Here is a 24,455-nt window from a genome sequence, read left to right on the forward strand (position 1 = left end):
AAACCCTAGGTTTGCTAGTTGCATTAGGGAGAGCTGCTATTTATTTCAGAAGGCGCAGGTAAAGCTTTCTTTGCCCCTTATGGTGCCAAAGATTATTCCAAACACAAGGTTTTCTGTTCTCATTAAGGGAGAGCTGCTGAATGAGGCAGTAATCTAATTTAAAGTTGATTTCAAATTGAAAATTGAAGAACAGATGTAGAGTGCCATGAATAAGCGCCCATATATGTACATGCAGACCACGGGAAAGGAAAGTTCACATGTTTCCACCTGTGATGATGTGGGCAGGTCAGAAAATGGTTAAAGTTATGCCTCATCCCAAACTCTTGGTGTGTCCATTTCTGTGGATGAGTGGAGGTTCTGCCTGCCTCAGGGCTACTGACCTCTTCACCATAGTATTTCAAGCTTTGTTAGCACATTGTAACAGTCTAATCAAGTGTTTCTAAACCTTTGGTTGGAGGACCCCAGTCAGTCTACAAGGCCTACTTAGGTGGTCTAGAATTGTAGAAAATAAATTGATATTGCAATTAATAACTTAAAATCAGTCAAGGATACGCATATAAAGAGGCAGAATTGAAAAATAGGAAATCTTTTTCTATATGTGATTTTAACAAAACATTTCAATATTTGAGCATTTGTTTGATGTATATTTGCTTTTGTATGTTTGTATTTCCGTGTATTGTTTTGATGTTCAAATTATAGAAATTGCTGAGGGTCCCTGGCATCATTCATAGCTGAGTGGATGTCCCCAGATTCTAGTAATTCCAGTAATGATTCAGTGGGGGTCCACAGAAGTCAAAAGTTTAAGAACCACTGGTCTAACCATTGTGGATGATGCCACCGCTTTGTTGGCATTCCTATAGAGCATCTAAAGAGGGAAACTACTATTCTTAAGAGAAACATTCCAAAGTATGGAAACAAGCAAGCACCAAATGTTCAAGGAGGGTCACTATGCAGGTCAAGGCAGATAAAAACTGAAAACTTGCTTCATTGTTTTAACTATCAACCCTGTTTCATAGTGCAGTATACTCCCAACAAGTGATGAGAAGTGAGGTGGGAAGCTTTTTCTCTGATGTTGATGTTGGATTACCTCCAAACGCATCAGCGCCTGGCATGGCCAAATAAGCTACATTTTTGCCGAAAATAGCACAAGTGAATCAAGATCTTCTTCATGCATTCCTGACAATCTGATATTAGGGGAAGGGCAATCAAAAGTTATTGGTTGAATGGCATATGTAAAGGTTAAGCCCCCACCTCGTAGGCATAAGGGGTTTACTACACTGCTGCTGAAGTATAGCAAACATGGAAATCAGTTAACCCCTTCGCAGCCAAGGACGTAACGGTTACGTCCTTGGCTGCGGCGCTGAGGTGCCAAGGACGTAACCATTACATCCTTGGCCCACGTAACAGTTACGCCCTTGGACCGGCTCAAGGGGGGAGAGCTAGCGCTCCCCCCTTGAGCCTTGCCTCAGTGCCCCCAGGGCAGGGGTGGAAGGGGAATCGCTTCCCCTTCCACCCCTGCTCCCCCTGACCCTCCCACGATGTCTGATGATGTCCGCGCTGACCTTGTCAGAGGCCTACCCCTGCAAAAGCATTTCTCCTCCGATCACGTGGGGGGGGGGGGGCGAGAGGCATGAAAGAAGATGAAAGGCCTTTCCACTCCTTTCATGTCCCTCTCAGCATTTCTGCTGCCCAATCGCGATGTGATCGGGCAGCAGAAAGGCCCACAAGACACCAGGGAGTTTTTTTTATGTTTACCCATAAGGGGAGCGGCCTTTTGGGCAAGGGCCGCTCCCCAGGTGGGCAATTTATTTTTAGGCCATATCCGCACCCCCGGGGGCAGATCAGCTTATTATAATTAGGCCGATCTGCCCCTGGGGGGGCAGAAACCCCCTAGACACCAGGGATTATTTTTTTTCATTTGTGTTTATTTTTTTTTTAGATGTGGGGAGCAACCCCCGAGGCAAGGGTCGCTCCCATGGGGGCAAAATCAACTCTAGGCCATTTCTGGGCAGATCGGACTATTGTAATTAGGCCGATCTTCCCCTGGGGGGGGCAGAAACCCCTAGACACCAGGGATTTTTTTTTTTGTTGCTTATATTTATTTTTTTAATATGTGGCGAGTGACCCCTTAGGCAAGGGTCGCTCCCCTGGGTGGCAAATTGTCTTTTGGCCACTTCTGCCCACCTTGGAGGCAGATTGGCCTATTGTTATTACGCCGAGAAACCACTAGGCCAGGGGATTATTTTTTTGGCGCCAATTTCACACAAGGCTAGCGACCCCTTAGGAAAGGGTCGCTCCCCTGAGGGGGAAAAATGTATTTTAGGCCATTTCTGCTCCCCTTGGGGGCAGATCTGCCTATTTCTATTAGGCCGTTCTGCCCCTGGGGGGCAGAAACCACTTAGGCACCAGGGATTGGTGTGTGTGTTTTGTTTGGGGTGGGGAAACCCCTTGGGCAAGATACGCTCTGCATGGGGGCACAATACTGTTGGCCATATCTGCAGATCGGCCTCTTTTTGGAAGGCCCATCTGCCCCCAAGGGGGCAGGAAGCCCACCAGAGACCAGGGAAGATTTTTTTTTCTCAAAATAAGAGGGTAGTATGGCCATATCCCCACCCAAAGAAAGGGGGGCAGATGGGGCAATTACCCCCGATCCACACCCTGGGTGGGGGGGGGGGGGTGAGGGAGCAGAAGGTCTTCTAGATGCCAGTGAATTTAAAAAATAAAAAAAAATTGTGGAGTGGTGGCTACCAACCAGTATGGGTATGGTTATGCCCCACCCCAACTAAAGGGGTTAACATTCTTTCAGCTCTCCACCGGCACACTAAAACATCTTATCCCATTGGGAGTAAGAGGACATTTGATTATTTTGGTTTTACATTTGGGTCATGAGAGCTTGGCTAACTCTCAAAATCGTCCCACTTGGAATGGTGAGGGCTGCACTTTTTGGAATTTGGGACGCTCCCATGTTGAAAAACCCACAAGACATAGACTCATCTGAAAATTAAACATCTGGGTGAGTCCAGGGTGGTGTGCTTCACATGCACCCTGCACCATTTTCTTACCCACAATGCCCTGCAAACCTCCAACTTTGCTGGAAATCACACATTGTTTCCTCATTTTTGTGGTGGAACCTTCAGGAATCCACAAAATTCCTACCACCCAGCATTGTCTCATCTATACCGATAAAAATTCTGCCCCACTTGTCAGCCTAGAAATGTTTTTTTTTTTTTCAAACTGCCTTTTTGGACCCACTTTGGTTCCCACTCAATTTTGACATGCTTTTGGCTTTTCCCTGTCACAGAGACTAGGCCAACCCACACAAGGGAGTACCATTTTTATCTGGAGACTTGGGGGAACAGTGGGTGGAAGGAAAGTTGTGGTTCCTTTCAGATTCCTGAACTTTCTGTCACCGAAATGTGAGGAAAAAGTGTTTTTTTGGCCAAATGTTGGGGTTTGCAAAGGATTCTAGGTAACAGAACCTGGTGAGAGCCCCACAAGTCACACCATCTTGGATTTCCCTAGGTGTCTAGTTTTAAAAAAATACACAGGTCTGGTAGGTTTCCTTAGCTATCGGATGAGCTAGAGATCAAAATCCACAGCTAGGCACCTTCCAAAAAGCACGTCCGTTTTTAATGTAAACATGTGATGTGTGCATGTTGCGTTTCCTGTCGCGGGCGTTTGGCCTACCCATGCAAGTGCGGTACCATTTTTATCAGGAGACTTGGGGGAACACAGACCAGCAGAACAAGTGTTCTTGCCCCTTGTCTTTCTCTAAATTTTTTCCTTCCAAATGTAAGATAGTGTGTAAAAAAAGATGTCTATTTGAGAAATGCCCTGTAATTCACATGCAAGTATGGGGACGCCAGAATTCAGAGATGTGCAAATAACCACTGCTTCTCAACTCCTTATCTTGTGTCAATTTTGGAAATATTAAGGTTTTCCTGATAAGTATTTTTCACTCTTTATATTTCAGCAAATGAATTGCTGTATACCCGGTATAGAACGAAAACCCCTTTGCAAGGTGCAGCTCATTTATTGGCTCTGGGTCCCTAAGGTTCTTGATAAACCTACAATCCCTATATATCCCTGCCACCAGAAGAGTCCAGCAGACGTAACAGTATATTGGTTTCACAAATCTGACATTGCTGGAATAAGTTAGAGTAAAACGTGGAGAAAAAGTCTGTTTTTTTCACATCAATTTCAATATTCTTATTTTTCAGCTGTTATTTTCTGTAGGAAAACCTGAATTCAGAATTTTGTCTACTTTTCAGAAATGTTTAGCTTTCCGGGATCCAGCATTGGTTTCATACCCATTTCTGTCACTAACTGGAAGGAGGCTTAAAAGCACAAAAAATAGTAAAAATTGGGTATGTCCCAGTTAAATGCCAAAATTATGTTGACAAATGTAGTTTTCTGATTCAAGTCTGCCTGTTCATCAAAGCTGGGAAGCTGGTGATATTAGCACCACAAACCCTTTGTTGATGCCATTTTCATGGGAAAAACCACAAACCTTCTTCTGCAGCCCTTTTTTCCCATTTTTAAAAATAAAAATAAAAAATATTTTTTGCGTTATTTTGGCTAATTTTTGGGTCTCCTTCAGGGGAACCCACAAACTCTGGGTTCCTCTAGAATCCCTAGGATGTTGATGAAAAAAGTGCACAGATGTGGCATAAGTAGCTTATGTGAACAAAAATGTATGAGGACCTAAGTTCGAACTGCTCCAAATAGTCAAAAAAATGCCTGCCACCTGATGGGGAAAAGCCCTGGCAGCAAAGGGGTTAAGAAGGGGAGGAGCTGTTCTCTAATTTACTTGATGTGATTGAGGGTTGGTTTAAAAAGAGATCCACCTTCTGGACTTCCTAGCAAATATGGAAATATTGCCCAACATATCACACACCCTTTGGCACCTATCAGACAAGTGGACGGGGAGCAATCCTGTGGAAACTATCAGAAGTAAAGTTCTATCGAAAGACAATTTCAGAAGAATTTGATTTCTTCTGCTCGCAAATTAAAAAATTAAGTCACCAGCTTTCAAATTGTTCTTGATTTCTCTTAATCAGCTTTTTGTTTTATTACTATTTCTACACTTATATACATTTCCCTTGTAGCTTTCTAAATTCCAGAGCTGCATATAAATGTGGATCCTGATGTCCAGTTAGACTCGTTCAGGCATCCTTTGTTTAGTTGTGGGTCAGTAGCCCAGTGACGCTGTTGATTATTTTGAAATCTTTCACTCTTGACGACCTTATCTTGAGCTTCGCTTTTTTCAAACGCAAGAGGAGTCCCAGACTCCTATAACTGGCTTCAAAGTTAAAGAACCTCTCTCCCTTCAAGTCCATTGATCAACTCTCCAGGTGCCTTATGTACAGGAAAAACAGAGTTATTGAGCAAGGGAAGAAAAGAAAAGTTTTTTCTTTGTGCATTTGGGGCAATACAAATGCAATACTAGATTTTCTGTTAATCTGTTGAAAGGATAACATTTATTTCTGGCTTTCAGAAAGTCAAAGTAAGTCACATGTGGATATACTACATTTTGCTGTATCTGCTGAAAGTCAGTGTTTGTCTCCTCAACTGGCCTTTCAGTCGAACTGCTTCTACCTCAAAACTACTTCTACTTCAATATCCGGAGCTTCCAGACTATCCTCCATTGCGGATTTCAATAAGATCTTTATCTTAAATCTCAGGTGATTACTGTCCAGATAAAAGCAGTAATCATTACTTTGATTTGAGTTATTTGACTTATTTGTGTTTTTATTTGAGGGAGATGGCTCTAATACATTGCAACACATAAAGCATGAAAATCATTTTCATACTGATAATTCTACCTAGCCACAACATTTCCAAGGTGTGTCAAAGTCAGTTAACTAGAAGTCAAGCACTGGAGTGATATCACACTTGTACAGCAAAGAGTGGCGGTTGGTGAGATTATTCTGTAAAGATTTTAAACTGTTTCAACTTTGAAATTAAAGGTATGTTTAATGTCTCAGGTCACTTTGTTCCTTTCTTGAATGTCCAAAAACAATGATGTTAACAAGGAAACCTGAGGCCAAATACAATTGTTCCACCTCTTTTGGTCCTGCAACATACTCAAGGTGCCATCGGCCATGGATAATCTTTTGGTCTGTGGCACTACTTAGAGCCCCATGTACCTCCCATTTAATCTCTGTTTGTGGGCTAACAGTTCAGTGGCTAGGGCAAAGCTTAAAGTGGAAAGGGGCCTTCCTGTCAAGTTTACCATTGTACATGTTGTATATTAAGTTCTGAGGAAATCTGGCCATTAATCCTTTGTCAAGCTCTAGGTGTAGCTTAATTCACTATTACAAACGATCTAAATCGGACTCCTAAGGTCAATCTCTTGATCAGGCTCTTAATATTTACCACTGATGGTATTATCAAACACTTTTTGGGCATCCAGCAATAGAAACAAACGTGGTATGTAGTATGTTTGTCTTATCTATAATTTGGATAGTCTTCCAAATATGATCATGTATCTATTTTATATAACCCCCCTCTGGTCTCTCTTAAAGGGGCGCATTTCGCAGAAGCAGCTTCTCACTCATTAACAACCGCTAATTGTCATTTCTTTAATGTAGCGCTTACTACACATGAAGAGTTTTTTTAATTCACAAGGGAGCAATATACCTGGGTTCCTCTTGTGCTGTTCTTTGATCTCACCTCTTCTGACCATACTGTGCCTCAAAATCTGATGGGGCTGAAGGAAAAGTTGGTTACATGCCTGACAAACTACATGCTAACAACGACTGGAGTACAGGAACATTAAAGAGAAAGTGGCATAACCAAGAGACTTGGCGAACCTTATCCTTCAGGCTTTAACGACATTCTCTGTGATACTGTGTAGGTTTCTCCTAGCCCCACTTTTTCTAAGTCTTCCAAACTTAGGGGTATTGATAGGCTACTTTTTTAAATGTATGTCATCTTTAAAACACTCAGAATGGATCAAGAAAGGTTACGAAAAAGAGTAATAGGGCGATATCATCATAGGGTTGGGGTAGCCTGCCTCCCCATTTGGCAGGTCCTGGGACACTTTCTGTGCTGCCTTTGTGAAGTGCATGTGAAATGCTGCTTGTCATTGAGCGTACTACTGCTAAAGCAGCCGGCATTCAGTTGTTTTTTATGTTACCGGCCTAGTAAATCATGGAATTGCTTTTCTCTTTAAAGTGAGACCCACGCCGGAGACCCCATGCTTTTGTCTAACCAAAAATGCCCTAATGGTTCTTGTGACCAGACCACAATCACAACAGACTAGGGCATCAAAGTTGTTTGTTTTGCTCTTTACTAGAAGGGAAAAAATCTTCTGACCACTTTAGAATGTGTGCCAAAAATTCTGAACATTTAAATCATTTGTTGTTGTCTCAGTACATTTATCAGTCTTGTAACACTGCATACTGAAGGCTTACTACTCTGCTCTGACCATGTGCGTGCTCCAGAATAGGAGGACCTATGTGCTGAGCTTACAGCATGATCCTACTGCTTGTTAATGCAGCCTCTGTAATGAAATGTTATCCAGCAGAAGCTTGCAACTCTCCCATGCAGTGGGAACAACAAACCAACGTAATTGTATTTATCTCTCAGAACTCAAAGCATGGGAATTGTAAGCCCTTGCTTATTGAGGGGAACATGAAGCTACAAGCCCTAGAATCTAAGTGCTGCTAGTTAAGACGTCATAATTGTCTGACCATGACATTTATGGCATGTCGTCTGTGGCAGCTACCTCAAGCCCATCATTCAGGCCTAGGCATGAGGAAATCACTTTCCTTGGGGACTTCGAGTCCCATGTTATTTCCTCTTATCTTGTGCTAGTTCTGCCAAAGAGCGAGAGTTTTACTGCTGATATTACTGAACTTCTGTATGGATAACTTTGTATATGATGAAGTGTGACCTAAAATTGACGCAAGACGCAAATGATTGTGTTGGGTCTTGCCTTATGTCTTCGGGCTTGTGCTGTTGAGTCTTGTGCTTGTTGTCAAACCAGCAGGCACGAGACTCAACAGAATGTGTGATGAGAATGTGTGATGAGAATGTGGAGAGTATGGGGAGACAGTTGGAGGGAGCCCTGCGAGTAATACTTGTTATATATATCGTCCTGGCTTTTCAATAAACTTACTTGTAAGAACGAAGACTTTGTATTGGTGACGAGCTGCACTGTCCGGACGATACCCTCATCCATGCGTGCAGCCTGAAAACGGTGAGGCACTTTGGTTTGCTGCACGTTTCCTTGGGCCATTGGCGAGGCGGTGTTTTCTCGGCGGACTCTCTGTCCCGAGGTTTGGGACGAGGGGCTTAATATTTGGAGTGCGTGCATCAGAGCTGAAAAACGTGCGCGCTCTGCAGCATTTGTTGCTGTGGAAACCCACAGGTTGTTTATAATGTTGGGGATCCTCTTCCATCCATTACATTACACGTTGTCAACGCGTGTACAGCGTCTCTCAGCGCTTCTCGAGTACTGCTTCGGAGGTAACCAGGCAACACGCTTCGTGCAAGTTAAATGCACTAAAGAGTAAACGGTGACACGCACACCACATTGCATAAAGCGTGTCATTTACATTTACACAAACTTTGTTTAATTTGAGTTCCCCATTGTACAATTTTGGGACATTTTGCTATCATTAAACGGTGACACGCACATCACATAATATAAGGCGTGTCATATTGGAATTACTGATTCTTACGTCATGCAACACTCCATTATACCACCTCCTGTTTTTACTACGGACACTGCTTCTTCGGCATGAGACTGGGAATTGTGGAAAGAGGGATTCGAGGCTTATCTTGATGCGCTGGATGGCGATTCTTCTTACTCACAAGAAAAAATGTGTCATTCTTCGACATTGCTTAGGATCAGAAGGCCACAAAATTTTGAAACACATTCTCCAAGAAGTTGTACTTCTAGCAGAAGGTGAGGGAGATGGAGGAATTGATGAAGATTCTTCAGCTATTAAGTCTCTTGATGTTAGATTCAAAGCATGTAAGAATGTCGTTATGGAGAGAGAAGTTTTACAAAAGAGTTCACATTTCTGGTGAATCTGTTACAAGTTTTTATGGATGCCTTGAGAATTTTAGCTGTATCATGTGATTATAAGGCATGTGAGGGTGAAATGATATGAGATCAACTTGTTGAAAAAATTAACAATAGGAATGTGCAAGAAACTTTATTATCAACACTGAATTTAACATTAGAAAAAGCAGTGGAACTTACTAGAATACAAAATACGACAACTTGTATGGAACAAATGAAAATGTCTGATGACAAAGGGTCACATCAGAGTGTATCATTGGTTAAACAGATGGCTAAGGAAAGTCATGCCAGAGTCAGGCCAGAGACATCTGATAAAAAGGAGAATTTGAGAAAATCTGAATGTTATAGGTGCGGTAGCCTGTTCGACTTAGGAAATGCGAGTGTGTGTCCGGCACTGGGTAAAAAAAATTCAAAGTGCCTTAAAAAGGGTCATTTTGCTAGAGTATGTAAGGCTAAAGTGGCAAAGTTCTCAGGGTACTTAATGGAAATGTTAGTGGTATTGAGTCAATCACCATTGAGGGGGATGAAATACTAACCATTACTAACATATCTAAATTGAGCGTGGAGAATATTTGTGGAGTGTCTTCTAATAAGTTTAGAAGACCTTTTTACAACTTGTTTATTAATGGGAACGAAGTAAGAGTAATGGCTGACTCAGGTTCACCACATACTCTCTTGAGTGAAAGGAAATGGAAGGAGTGTTTTGATCACATTAAACTTAAGGAGTCTAACGTAAGACCGGTGGGTTATGGAGGGAAATCTATAGAGGTGCTGGGTGAGTATGAAGTTGAATTAAATTTTCAAGGAAGTACGTCAAAGGGAACTGTGTGTGTTGCAAAGGATGATATATGTTTGTTGGGGTGGAACGATCAAAAGAGTTTGGGAATTTTACTTGATCCAAACAATTCTGATCAAGTAATCTCAAGCAGGAACTATAAACATGTACTTTCTGTGAAAGATAACACATGGCAAAATGAATTTCCTGGTGTGTTCAGGGAGGCGCTTGGGATGTTTAGGAAGGGTTTCACACACAAAATTAAGGTGGCAGATAATGCTGTACTTGAGGTGCATAAGGTTCAGAGAGTACCCTTAGGTTTACAAGTGTAGTTAAGGAAGGAGCTCGACAAGTTATGTGAACAGGATGTCATTGAAAGAATAGAAGCTTCTGATTGGATTGCTCCAATCGTAATTGTTTGCAAAGCTAACAGATTAATGCGTATGTGTGTCGACTTGCGAGATCTTAATGCACAAATTTGGGTAGATCACCCCTCACCTAACATTACTGAAATGATGTCCACCCTTAAGAATGCTAATAGGTTTAGTTTGTTGGTTATGGCTTTTGTGTACCACCAGATCAGTTTACACTGAGTCAAGACATTTAACAGCGTTTAATACACCTGAAGGTTTGGTTCAATTCAAACGCAAGCCATTTGGTTTGGCATTGGCTTCTGCCGTATTCCAGAGGGTTGTGGATAATTTGTTCAAAAATCTGGAGGGAATCATTGCATTTCAGGATGATATCTTAATTTTTGGGAAGGATCAAAATCAACATGATGAAAGGATGAGACAAGCCTTGTCAGTTTTAAAAGACAAGGGAATCACTCTCAAGGCAAACAAATGTAAATTTAGCACAACATGTATTGAGTTTGGTTAAAGCTATTGAGTATTTTCAATCCCCATGCAATAAGGATCAAGTTAGGTTTTTATGGGATTGATTGAATTCTATGCCAGATTTATTCCTAATTGTGCAGAAAAACTTATAAGTATTATTTTGAAGAAACGTGTCAAGTTTGAGTGGTGTTCAAAGTGTGAGCAAGAATTTTTAATCATAAAGAAGGAAGTTTCACATGCCATTCTGTTAAAATCCTTTGACACGAGGGATGAAATACTAATTATGACTGATGCCAGCCAGAAAAGTTTGGGTATTGTTTTGTTGCAACGTAAACTTGGTAAGGACGAGGTGATTGCTCTTGCGTCGCAAAGCTTGAGAGATGCTGAATTTACTTATTCAACCATAGAGAGGGAAGCCCTTGCGTGTTGGTGGGGGGATTATGCATTTCAAAACGTATCTGTGGGGCATACATTTTACAGTCAGGGGATCATAAACCTCTGGTGCAGTTGTTCTCCACTGCTGCACAACATGCTACTCCCACAATAGCAAAACAGGAGTACAGATTACAAATGTATGATTACCAAATTGAATATGTGCCTGGAGCTAGAAATGTACTTGCATGTTGTCTTTCTCGTCTTCCTAGTGAGTGTAAAAATAAGGAGGATGAAGAAGGGATTGATGTGGATGATGAGTTGGTATGCTCCATAGATTGCCTCCTGGATGGTGCTGTGACAGAAGCCAAGTGGAGAGAAGCGTGTGAAAAAGATGAACAATTAAGTTAAACAAGGTTTTCTTCAAGGGTGGTCTGAGTGTAAACCTAGTCAAAAAGTAAGTGAGGCTTACAAACAAATTTTTGGTGAATTATCAGTTGTTAATAAAATTTTAATGCGATCCGATGTTCTGATTGTGCCGGGAGGGTATGAGGAACAAGGTACTAACCCTGTGCCATGAAGGTCATAAAGGAATGCGGGCTATGAAGAGGAGAATTCGTGAGAAATTTTGGTGGCCAGGGCTGGATAAAAGTGTAGAACACTTTGTGAAGGATTGTTTGATGTGTGCAATAAGTGACAAGTCTGAAGTCACTTTGCCTACTCCTATTGAGGCAATAAAGGTACCTAGTAAACCATGGAGCAAAATTGCTATAAACATTATTGGTCCTATTGTGCTGTCCAGTCAGTGGAATGGTCGAATATGGTGTGGTATTAAATGATTTTTACAGCATTGGCCGAGCTTAAATTTGTAAAAGTGCTGAATTCTAAAAAAAAAAAAAAAAAAACATTGAATTCTTAGAATCTGTTTTTAATAGGGAGGGAATCCTTGATGAAATATTGATGGATAATGGCTGTCAGTTCACTTCAGCTCAGTTTGCCAGTTTTCTGGTACACACGGGCATTAAGCATGTCCAAGCGTCGTTGTATCATCCTAGAAGTAATGGTCTTGTGTAACGATTCAGTAGAGTGATTAAGGAGAATGTGCACTTAGCTGAGGCGGGTGAATACTACCCCGACGCAGATACAGGGGTATCTCCTTTTGTATTATTGAGAGGTAGAGTTCTAGCAACCAAATTAACAAGACAGTGGATGGGTGAGTTTACCATTGATGGGAGCTTGATTGAGAAGATTAGTGAAAGGAGAGAGCTAGCTCACAATAAGTATAAGGAGGAACCGAGAAAGACAATTAGTGTGAAGGTGGGAGATTATGTAAAAGTTAAGAATGCAAGTATCATTCAGAGTCAAAATTTTCTGCGCCCAAAAGAGTTGAAAATATTTGCAAAAATGCAGTTAGATTGAGTGATGGGAATTGGTGGAATAAGAAAAAAATGTCCATAGCTTGTGAAGTAGAACTTAAGAATAAAGGCAATGGTGTAGGTACTGTACGGTATTTGAAAACATTGGCTTGAATGTCTGCTTTCCCAACACAAAAGGATGATAGAGGGAGTGCTAAAACTTTTCACACTCGCACTCCAGTCACAGATCTGGGTTTAATCCATTGTTCTTTTACTCACCACGCCACCCCACCGACATATCAGCCATCGTGATTGGCGAACTGCAACCTCTCTGTCCAAAAACAGTGTATTTTTTCTCTATACATTCTCTACAGGACTTGTGTTATTTAAGTTTGTTCAGTTTTCAAATTAAGCAAGTCATTTTCCTTTAGCCTTTTTTCATGACCCTTCGTTTGGGGCTGAGCGAACACTCTACAATCTTAACATTGGACTTTCTCAGATTTTTCTCTGATTTTAGTTGGTTTGCAGAAATTCATTTAGGCTTAGACCCCAAGTCTGTTGTCTTCTGCATTCGAGTGCTGTACGGCGATGGAGCCTTCCTCATCATGATCGTTTTAATGTTTGCGCAGTCAAATTAGACAGCACTAGTTTATTTTCAGCACTATGTGTACCATAGGTGATCGGCAAAGATGCAACTCATGCCATACTTGTGCAGTTTGTAAATACATTGTACTGAATATTGGTTCTGAATTAGCTGTATGGTTCGGTCAAGCCACGCCAAAGAGTATATTCAGCTATTCATGTTGGTCTCGCGATTTGAAGACCAGAGGAAAGTGATTTAGAATATACAAGCACCTTTGTAGGAAAATGCCTCCTTTTACATGATCACCCCCATTTTATTTTGGACTGATGCTGCTGTTTTTCTCACCCTGTTCACTGAAAATTTGCTAACCAGGCCCCAGCGCATGTTCTCTGACCCCTAAAACATGGGTACATTGGTTATATTCCTTTTTAGCAAGTTAAACTTATCTGTAAGCCCTTAGTACAAAAGGTGTACCAAGGACCTGTATGTTAAGTCTCACTAGTGGACTGCAGCACCCATTGTGACACTCACTACATTGACAGTACAAACATGACCGCAAGCCTACCACTGTAAGCCTGCCACTGCTGCTTTAATACTGCAAATTTGACCTGTTCAATTTAGCCCCTTTTAATAGGCCTGAACCCTCATTTTCAGTATTAATAAGTCACTCCTGAGTAGGCCTTACTGCCCATAAGGGAAGGTGCATGGTATTTGAAAGTGGGACATGTAAAAGATTAATGTCAAACATGTCGTTTTACTGAAAAGGACCCCAAAAGCTATTTTTCCTGTAGCAGGTTGAGCTGTTCAATAGGAAAGCATTAGGATAAATATTAAATTTAATAATGCTGTCTACAGCTAGGTAACCGGTCAACAATTCATTCTTGGATTTCAAAATATTTATTATAAGCCTAATTAACTTGTAAAGTTGGATTTGTAATAAATATTGCGGAAAAGGTACTTTTAGAAATTACCTTTTCCTTACCTAAAGCCATCTAGAAGTCCATATGCATGATTCTCAGCTGTCACTTGGTAGCTGAACAGCTGCCTTAATGAGGTGTGAATTTGCTCCCAGAGCTGAAACAAAGGCCTTGGGTGTGAGGAGGTGTTCTGTTCCTCTGGCATGATGACCATCTGGGCACTGTCCAGAAACTTGATTAGCTTAAGAGGCCTACCCTGTCCCAGGCAATGTTACACCTGGGAAGGGCCCTCTTTTGTCCACCCAGTCATGTAGGCATTAATCCAAGTGGGAGGATAACTGTCCCTGACCTGATTGGAAGGGACCACATGGGTGGAGTTGCTTCTTTGCCTGACACATCTCTGGGGTGGACACAGAAGCTCTGCATACGGGGGTGAAAGGTTCTGACATGTTGATTTTAGGTATAGATGGACACTGTGGGATTGTTTGCAGCAGGACTCAAGGGAACTGCTGAAACAGTTAGGTTACCCCTGGGAACTATTTCTCTATTGGTTAGTAAAGGGCCACCTGTCACTCCCACCGACAGACCAGAGTTAGGCTTAAATGTGGCACCCTCTTACGAACACTACTGGACCTGTGAAGACAGAATAAGGACTGTACCTGTTGTTAAGCCATGTGAGGAGAGATGAAAAACAGGAACTGTTCCCACTTGTACCCAGGACAAAAAGTGGACTTCAAGGGTCTGTTGGTTGACCTCCTGTTAACCTGCAGTTTCATCAAGCTTCTTAGAAGGCTTTTTTCCTGAAGAGCCCAGCTGACCAGTTTCAACTGGACTTGCACTAGACCTTGCTAGCGGCATCTGTTGAAGTGTGTCCTGACCCACAAGTGCTATTCCTGAGGTCCTGGGGCCATTGGGTGTGTCTCCTCACAGCATCCTGAGAAACCTGGGAGGTAGAAACCTTCTGGGTCCAAAGACCTCGAGAGGGACGGGACAGACCTGGCAAGTCAATCCAACAAAGGTGCTTTAAAACTGGGCCGAAGATTCAGGGTGATCCCGCTCTGAGCTTTTCCACAAAAACAAATCTGTTTTAGCAAGATATTAGAAAGAGGATATCCACCTTCGTGGAGCCCTATTTGGCTACAGCTTGTAGCCTTACTTCTCTGGAGGGATCTGAGCTACAAAAAATTACTAAATCACAAATGGGCAAAGACGCCAAAAGTATTCAGCTGGCAATGGACAATCCTTGTGTGCGGATTTTGCATTTCTCCTGCTTGGAGCTTTCAACTACTTCACCTGGATCTCATCTAATGGTTGTCCAGTCTTGTGGAGCCCTTCTCAGCCACAGCCTGCTGGCTTGCTCTGCTGATGATTTTTCACTTCGATTTCAAAGAATAAGTCAGAAAGTGAAACTTCTGACTAGGAAACCTGGTTTTTATATTTAACCTGTGCTGCGTCCCGGTCGGCCTTAAATTAAGCCTAGTTCCTGGTCAGGCGCAACCAGAGGACCCTGTTTGGTGCTTAACGCTTTTTGATGCTATTTTCAAATCGAAATTTTGAAAGTTCCGATCTCTGCTTCCCCTTATTGTGTTTTTGTTGGAATTGTCTTATTTGGTTCATTAATTTAGTTCCTATTTTTATGAACTGGAGTGGAATTTGTACTCCTAAATTCTTTCCACCTTTCCTTAAGAGTGCCTGCTCTGTACCATAGCTCCTAGGGGGTTTAACTCCGGTTTAAATTATTGAAGCAGTTACTGGACCTGACAAGAAAAGTGACATTACTTATTGTGGTGAACTGCAATTGACCCCAGCTAATAATTCATAAAAATAGCACAAAAACCACAAGTGTCACCAAAAACAGCTGCTCTCATTTTGCTTGATCATATTGTTCCCGTGCTCCTGGGTAGGTTTTATACTTGGTAGACTTGAAATGGATGGGGTGGGTTTTCTGGAATTTTGCTGAACAAACATGATGCAAAATGCTGCACATTACAGAAGAATATGTTGGCATAATGAAAATTTAACCCAGGCCTAATTTTCCCATAGTTTACAAAGTTTACGTTTCATAGCATTGTAGCGCCTCAAATTTAGTTTGTTGTTCCAGAGCTAAGGCAGCCTTACTGACAGGACAGGAGGTGCTCCTCGTTTCCTGTGTAGGTAGTATTCTTTAGGCTCTTCATCTGAGTAAATGTTTACTTCAACAAAAAGCTCTGTATAACCTAAGAGTATGTGAATGAACTGATATATGTATCTTCTGTTTCTGGGGGGTTTCTGTGAAACATTCCACAAGGTTTAGAAGGATGGAAAAACATTTTTTTGAGTTTACTACCCAACATCTATTTATGGGACTGCCAGCAGTTAATTGTCGTTTTCCAAATCTTTTGTATAATTTTACTTTAAGCGGTTTGGACAAGAGTGCTGCTAATAAATGCAATAAATTAGCAATGGCGATTCAAGTACTCCTGTTTTTCCTGGTTTATGGGATTTCTTAGGCACTTTTCCCCCAAAACATTCGAGGGCACAGTCAAGAAACTGATAATATGGTAGAAGCTATTAATTAGAATAGCTTAGACTTGATAATTGGCAGGTGATGACTTCACGAGAGGAAGACATGGCTTTCCGTGATTAAAGACACTTCACCCAGACAGGTGTAAAGAGTTAAATAACATTATCCCTTGGATGGATTCCTACTAAAACAAAGAATCGCCATAGGAGACCATAAGTAGAGTGAAAGAATTGCCCTGGAAGAAAATGCTTCGACCTCTCCATAAACTAGGAGCGTTGGACAAGTAGAATGCTAAATATGACAAATAAAGTGCTTTAATTGGTAAAGCACTTAACTTCGGAAGTGTGTACGTAAGGCTTTTATAAATGGCCATGGGTTGTCTTGTAAATAACACCAAATTCACAGATCCAATCTAACACTTGTAGCGCAGGAGACAGCACATCCTTTAGATTATAAAAGTTAATTCTTCATGTAAGGAAGCTGGGAAATTGATGAAAGGGCCTGATTTGCCTCTCTTGGTTCGCACAGTTGAAAACATATTTTCCTTTGGCACGTGAATGACATTTCGACTTTACAGAAACGCTGTGCTGTTGTGCATGATGTCACCAATCACATGATCTGTCAGCAGCTCAGGGACACCTGAATGGATGCAAAGGCAGCAGGAACTGAGCCTAGTCACCCTTCTGAACTCCAAATAAGATACAAGAAAATTAATAGAGTAGTGAAGAGAAGCATGAACATGAGCATGAGCCAAGGGCATCAGGTACTCCCTGGGCAGATGAATAGCTGTCACTGATTCCAAGCACCAGCCAACCCAAAAGGAATACAAAGGAATAATTACAATGCAAATCCTGCTGTTAACAATAATTACTTTTAAGATTACCTCCTTCCCTTTATTGCTGTAATCCTGCCTTCTCCACTGACATATGTTTGACTACCACAATAAAAGGTGGGAAAACACGTCTTGGAGCTTTGAGAAGATTGCTAAGGCTTAGTAAAGTGAGAAAACATGTATATGGGGAGACACACGGTTGGACAAGCAGTGGGAGGTCTGTGTGTATCTTTTTTGGATGGAGTGATCTTAATTTCACTGGACTTTTAGATTTGTGTTTTCCGATGTCATTTCCTCTCAGTGGTTCTTCTGTTATGCTGCTTTGAAGCATGTCCAACACTGTGCTCAAATGGAAAGCCTTATCTAGAAATCATATTTTTGAGGTCCTGGCAATGAGATCAGCACTTTTAAGCAGCGGTCACTGAGCACTGGAGTTTGGTCACCTGTCAGCCACCATTATTCAAGGCGGGGCTTCGTCAAGACAGTGTTTTCACACTCTTGGCACACTAAGAGAGCCTTTTAAATCACAAGAATTTAAGAATATCAGATTTGTTCTTTACTCTGCAAGAAATGAAAGCATAGGATGGAGCAGACTGTTTTTTTTTGTTCACTCTGTAAACTGAATAGGTAAAGGCATGTTTGTCTATTCTGGTAAATACTTTACTGCAGACCTGAAAGTCAGCATTTGGAGTTAAAACTAAAGACAGCCTTCTCCTGAAATGTAAAGGTATTTTTTGAATTTTCTGGTGTTGCCTTTTCATGCAGTTATCTGGAAAATACATCATCTCCCTTTCTGGTAAAATTGTTTTGTATATTTGGTTCTTAAGGTCCCAATGTCAGCCTAAGCCTTGTTGAATAACACCACTGAGACACTTGAGAGGAGTTGGAGAACTTATTGGAACTGATAGTGAACTCCTTCCTCGTATTTGATTGGCAGGAGGTTGCAGATAGTGAATATAAAAATGGTTACTGAAAGATGTTATAAGAGCTAAAACAATACATAGATGTAAATTGGCAAAGTGGGAAATATATTAAAGGACAAATTATGTCAATTTTGTGTTATTTCGCTGAACGATTCTAAGGCATTTAATGTCACGAGGTGTGCAAAGGTACATTTGGTATTGACAGTGATTCAGCTTAAGCTTGCATTTGCTGAAAGTTCATGCTAGGCCCTACATCGTGGGAAATTTCTTAAAAACTTTCACCCGGTTTCATTACCCTGACGCAAGTGTACGTCTTGGCAAACAGCTTATAACGCTGACTCATAAACTGCTAGCACCTTAAAAACACTTTACACCTTTAAGATCTTTCCTGACTAGTTGTTTCTACATGTGCATATCTATTCCTAATTGTCATAAATGATGGTATTTTACATTACTTGCATCTTTGCTGAAGGGGTTAATTTACCAAGAATTAAGAATACTGTCTCTTCATACTGTGTTTTATGTTGTTCCTTACCTTCATGTTTGAAATGTGTTTTAATGAAGGATTTTGAACAGAAAGAACGCAGTTGAATAGTTTACGATATTGATTGCAGCTATTCTAATTATTTTTAAGCTACATCTGAAAGGGAAGTTGAAGTTGTCATGTAGACGTTCAGTTGGCAATGTTACTGTAGCTGTGAACATACATCAATAGCCAGTCACTTCAAAGGCACACTGTGGTCTTCCAAGAGTGGTTGTTTCCTATAGACTGTGTGAAGGTCCAACAGATATATCCCTTGAAAAGGATGTTCTCATCACCAGTGTATGAAAACCATAATCAATTAATACCAGCTTAATAAAGCGTATTCACCGAAGATATTATATGGCCCACCTCATAACTTTGAAGAATGTATGGGTACGTTTTTGCCCTGTAGCATATAGAGGTTGGCGCGCAACTGAAAGCTCAATCCAAAACGGCAGGTTTATACAAAGTGAAAACAGAAAATCTGAAATAATCGCGGCTTACCCCTTTAACCAAATTGTGTAGCCTTAGGCAAATATTTTATTTTACCAATCCTCTTTTTTCTTTACTATTACTACAAAAGCACCTTCCAGTAGGTGAGTTCAGAATACCAGCTGTACAAAAACCTATTGTGTTTGATTTAATAGACTATAATGTTGCTTTATCTTACCTTATCTAAGAATCTGGGACACACAGTGGTTCACATGACAGGGCTCTTGCTTCTTAAGAAGTTCACTAATGTTCTACCCGTCTTTGATGTGAGTTATACATTCTTTGGTTTGGCTTTGAACAGCTGAACTATGTAAAACTAATAAACTGTGGGTGAGCATGTGACATTACTGCATCACAGTAAAGGATAGTTTTACGATTCAGTAAGGTTCCAGAATATATTTTTATTCCCACACCTGTTTACTGAAAAATAATTGTGAAAAAAGATAGCATAGTTCTGTAGCGTATTTCCTTGTTGAATGGTAGATGCTGATTTGTCTTGTCTTTTGGTTTCAACTCAAACATGAGGCAAGAGCTTGAGTGGTCACATATTCATTACATTTGAACATCTGTTATAGAAGCATCACAAAGCTAAAAATCCACCAGTTACCTAATTATTGCAGCCATTGTAAATTAAAAGAATAAAACAGAATATAACAGTAGTCAACCACTTATCATCCAAAAAGTGAAAAATGTCAACACAACAATTACAGTCGAGGTTCACTTGGGGAAACGAAATTACATAAAAATGCATTTAATACAAGGAACTAAATATTTTCCTAATGGATATTTAAATGAAGAAGATATACAGGAAGTGCAAATTATGACATCACTAAGTAGGTGAGTCTCAAAGTTTATTTTGCGGTCTTTTGCACATATTGTAAATACTGTCTTTCCATAGTACGAATGTGCTTCAATAGCTCTTTGAGGGATGGGTAAAAAATAAGGATGGGTTTGTGGCATAGGGTACGAAAATGGTTGTGGATTATTTATAAATATTACTTACTGTTATTTGTGATTGTCGTGGGAGAGGTGTGGCTGTTGGTGTAATAGTGATACTGCTTGTGATTTTATTTGGGGATCTACTTGGCATTCCATTGGACAGTGTGGCAGTTTTATTGTCAGGCACTGGAGAACAAGGACTGATGGGCCTTCCTAAATGAATGTGGATTTTATTATCCTCAGTAGTTATTACACTAGGTGTGGACCCGTAGCTGTTAGAGCGTTGAAACTGCCACCCTGTCTGTCTCTCAGGGGATACTCTAAAGACTGTATGGCTCCCACCAGTCTCCATTGGCTCAGGAGAAAACACTTGCTCTGGGGAACCTGTGACTGCCAAGACCTGAAAAGGAGACATTGTCCTTTCTGGAGTTATTGATCCACATGAGTCGGGTGTTCTAGTTCTTGTTGAACAACTCCTACTTAGTGGAGGCCTTACTTGTTCTTGGTTTTTGTACCCATCCACAACTTTTGGTTTTATAGGTGTTAAAGAACCATTTTGAAAAATTGTTATTCTTTGCTTTGGAGTTCCACAGTTTGGTATTACTGCAGTACTAGTATAAGAATGTGTATTCTCTGCAGTGGGGCTTGTGATTTCAAGAGTGGCAGTATTTTGTCCATGGTCTGGAGTAACTTTTATATGAAGAGGTTGTCCTGGGGTGTGACTTAGAACTAGATCTCCTGGTTGTACATAATTTCCGTTTTGTTTTTTATTAAATTTTTCATTTTGCGACTGACTTTCTCTGGATTTCATCCATGGCATCCATAACTTTCTGTTTGCAGGGTTTGTCATGGATGAATTGCATTTGTATGGCAAAGGTTGTTCTTCATCAGTTGTGTCTTCATCTTCAGTATCACTTTCTTCGTACAACTGCCCGTTAATGACTGCTTTCTCTAATGGAACCAGGGTCTTATAATCTGGTGGTTTGTTGTCTGCAGGATCAGTCTGGACTTCTTTGGAGAAGACTTGAAGATCAGAAATTCCTCTTCCATTAAGGCTAGGTCTTAGACTTTTGCTGAAACGCCTGTACCTCTCTAGTTCTTTTGAGAGACTTTCCATTTCTCTCGCTAGTTCTCGGTTTCTGTTTTCTTGCTGAGTAAGTTTCTTCTGCAGATTTGAATGATCTCCCTCTAGCCGGCATATTTTTTCTTCTGTTGACATATATTCGTGAATTTTTTCCTTTAGTGCATCTATTTCCCTTGAAAGATGACCAGACTTTGCCTCCTCCTCCTTCAGCTTTTTGAAAAGCAGCTGATCTTGATTACAATCTGAATTTTCAGCACGTTTATATTTCACAAGTTCCCTTTTGACTTCTTCTAGTTCTTCAGAAAGGCATTTGGCTTTATGCTGTTCATTGAGATATCGTTGCTCTAATGATTCAAATTCATCTTCAGTTTTCATAAGATCATCCTCCACAGCCTTCATGGTTTTCAGAGTGTGCTTAAGTCTTTCAACTTCCTGTGAAAGTTCTTTAATTTTATTATTTTCTAAATTGACTGCTGCAGAGGATTTGGTGTTTTCTTGTTTGAGTTTGCTTTTAAGGAACTCCTTTTCAATTGCTTCCAGAGCTTGCACTCTTTTCTTTAGCATGTTAAAATTTGAAAGTAGATCATTTGCCCTTGATTGTTCTGCATTTAGTTTGCTTTTTAAATCATCTTTCTCTTTTGTCACACTGTAAATCTTGTCTTGCTGGTCGTTCTCCGATTTCAGCACCTTTTTACTTTCTTCAATCAGTTTTTCTGTAACAGCTGTAACTTTGTTCTGTTCAGCTTGAAGCTGTGCAGTAGCTACATGAAATTTATCTTCGGTTTGCTTTATTTTTTCTGTCATAGTTTTTCTTTCATCCACAAGCATCACTGTTAACGTTTTTAGCTTTGTTAAATCCTCTTTAAGAGTAAACTCAGTTTTTTCTAACTTTGCCTCTATAGCCTCTAATTCTCTGACCCTGACCTTTAAACTTTCAATCTCGTTTAGCATCTGCTTTGTGATTGCTTTTTCTTTTTCTATGTTGCACTTCAGTTGATGGCATTCTTGCTTGCTTTTACTGAAAGCATCTTCTAATTTTTCCAAATCTGTGATTCTTTTGTTGAGCTTTTCAACCTCTACTTTAAGGTTCTTGCTCTGTGCTGCTTCTTTATCTAATTTTTTATTCAACTCCTTGCATTGGTCCTCCATTTTGATCAGTTCTTCATCTTTACCTTCCATTTCCAATACTCGTTTTCTTAATTCCTCCACTTCAGCAATGAGGCTGGAATTGCCACATTCACCTTTGTTCATTTTGTCCCTGAGATCTTGCAGTTCTTCCTCAGCTTTTCGTAAGGTCTTGTTGGTCTCTTCTAGTTCATCAATTTGGCGACTGAGTGCTGCTAATTTTAAGCGGAGTTGACGATTCTGACTATCTTCATTTGTTAACTTTGCCATCATTACTTCCTGTTCTTGGTGGTGTTTAGTAGCTAGCATCTGCAGTTCAATCTCAAGCCTGCTAGCCTTCTGCTCATCGTCCTGAGCTCTTACTTCAGCAATATTGAGCTTCTCGTGAGCTTGCTCAGCAGTGGCGGTTAACTCTTGAATTTTCTGGGCTTGTTGTTTCACTTGTTCTGTGAGCCTTTGTTGTTCATCTACAACCATCAAAGCAAATGATTTCAGTTTTGTCAGCTCTTCTTTCAGTTTTGAAATTTTCTTGTTGTTGTCCTTCTCCTTTTTTACTTGGTAGGTTGTTTCTTGGTCAAGTAGCTTTTTTAATCTAAAATAAATATGTAATGTTTAACATTTAGAATAAATAGTGTAAGCGTTTAGTATCTTAATTATAAAATGAGATATGCAGATATAATTTTAATATTAAGACTAGACATAGTAGGTAAATGAGATGCTTATATGCACTTGGACATACATGTTTGTAATAGGTGAGGGGTTAAAACAATTTCAGTAATGAAACACTCATATAGAATTTGCAATACGAACTTAATAAAAACAGTAACAAATGAAAATCTGAGCATGAAATGAAAGGATGCCTGTGCTCCTATATTAACAAATGTGCTTAACCAGACTGTAAACATACTCTATCCATCTCTTGGTCACTTCAGTTATTGTTGCTTAGTTTAAAATGGTTGACAGGTGAGCCATCATGCTACAGATCTATATCTCCAAATAACTGAACAGTAAGTGGTTGAGAGGGTATAGATGGCCAGAAACTAGCCTCGAGACCAGATAAATGGTATTTTTGCATACACTCAGTATGGTTTTAGAGCTGGGCAAGGCACAGTCGAGCAGTGTCTCAATTTAAATAAAACGACCTGTAATTATGTGTATGCCAACACCTGATTTTGTGGACCTTAGCTTAGCTTTTGATTAGGTTAAAAGATTGAAACTCTTTCCCTTATATAGAGCATCAGGCTTGATTGGACCATTATTAATTTTCTGAAAGCTTACTTTGTGGCTTGATAGCTAGAGTTGGGTATTGTGCCTGTGGGGGGTGTGCAGATTCCTGTCTAAGCTAGGAGCGTTTGTCAAGGCCATGCTCTTGTTTCTCTTCACTGTATCTACAGATAATTTAGAATCCTTCTTGAAAAAGGAGAGGGACACCCCTAAGAAGGTTAACAAAACTATCCCAGTTTTACTTTATGTAGATGATCCTGTTCATATTTGCATTACCAAAAAACACCTAAATAAATTACCAGACCATTAGGTTTATCTCGTGTATTATCTAGATTTAGACACCAATATGTCTAAAAGTATTTTTATAAAGGGATGCCATTAGATAATTTCAAAAGTTAGACCAATTTATTATAAAAGAAGAGGCTGTGCTACACTAAGTCCCTGGGGGCCATTTTTAACTTTGTCTCATGGTGGAGTAATAAACCTATTAAACACATGAGAAGAGTTTATATAAGCAATTAGAACACTGTAATGTTGAGAGAGCCATTGAAGACAGTGGGGTGCAAGCTGCATATAAACACTGCTTTCAACATTACAATGACTTATTCTCCACTTCTGCCTCTCCAGGATATGTGGGTTGGGCAAGGGAAAGAGAGCGGCAGAGGCTGTGGACCTGGGCCCACAGGCGCCTTCCTTCCTCTCTCCTCCCATAGATCATAGTATCACTGGAGCCTGGAAAGGAGGATGGGAGAATTCTACTCGGCTTTCTGTTATCATGGCATGGCTGAATGGAAAAGAAGGTTGATCTAGGCCAAGGAGAACCAGGGGTTAACTTCAGGCTCCTTTGACGGTGGATGCTGTGCATGTTTAACAGTTAAATGCTGTGCAGATTATTTGACAAATGCAATAATTCCATAATCGTGCGCTAAACAGTG

The 24,455-nt window shown here is 40.5% G+C and overlaps 2 protein-coding genes across 5 annotated transcripts in view; one reads left to right on the forward strand and one right to left on the reverse strand.

Annotated features, from left to right (window-relative positions):
* The window catches only part of CMSS1 (cms1 ribosomal small subunit homolog), a 1,251,672-nt gene that overhangs the window by 120,582 nt on the left and 1,106,635 nt on the right, over positions 1–24,455 (forward strand). The gene's annotated exons all lie outside the window — the stretch shown is intronic.
* The window catches only part of FILIP1L (filamin A interacting protein 1 like), an 840,953-nt gene continuing 836,027 nt past the window's right edge, over positions 19,530–24,455 (reverse strand). For all 4 annotated transcript variants that reach the window (XM_069204872.1, XM_069204871.1, XM_069204874.1 and 1 more), the window contains one exon: positions 19,530–22,888. In XM_069204872.1, coding sequence (XP_069060973.1) covers positions 20,131–22,888 — 2,758 coding nt within the window. In that variant the 3' untranslated portion in view covers positions 19,530–20,130. The remainder of the gene's footprint in view (positions 22,889–24,455) is intronic.

This window comes from Pleurodeles waltl, chromosome 8, assembly GCF_031143425.1.
Source record: "Pleurodeles waltl isolate 20211129_DDA chromosome 8, aPleWal1.hap1.20221129, whole genome shotgun sequence".
Classification (NCBI taxonomy): domain Eukaryota; kingdom Metazoa; phylum Chordata; class Amphibia; order Caudata; family Salamandridae; genus Pleurodeles; species Pleurodeles waltl.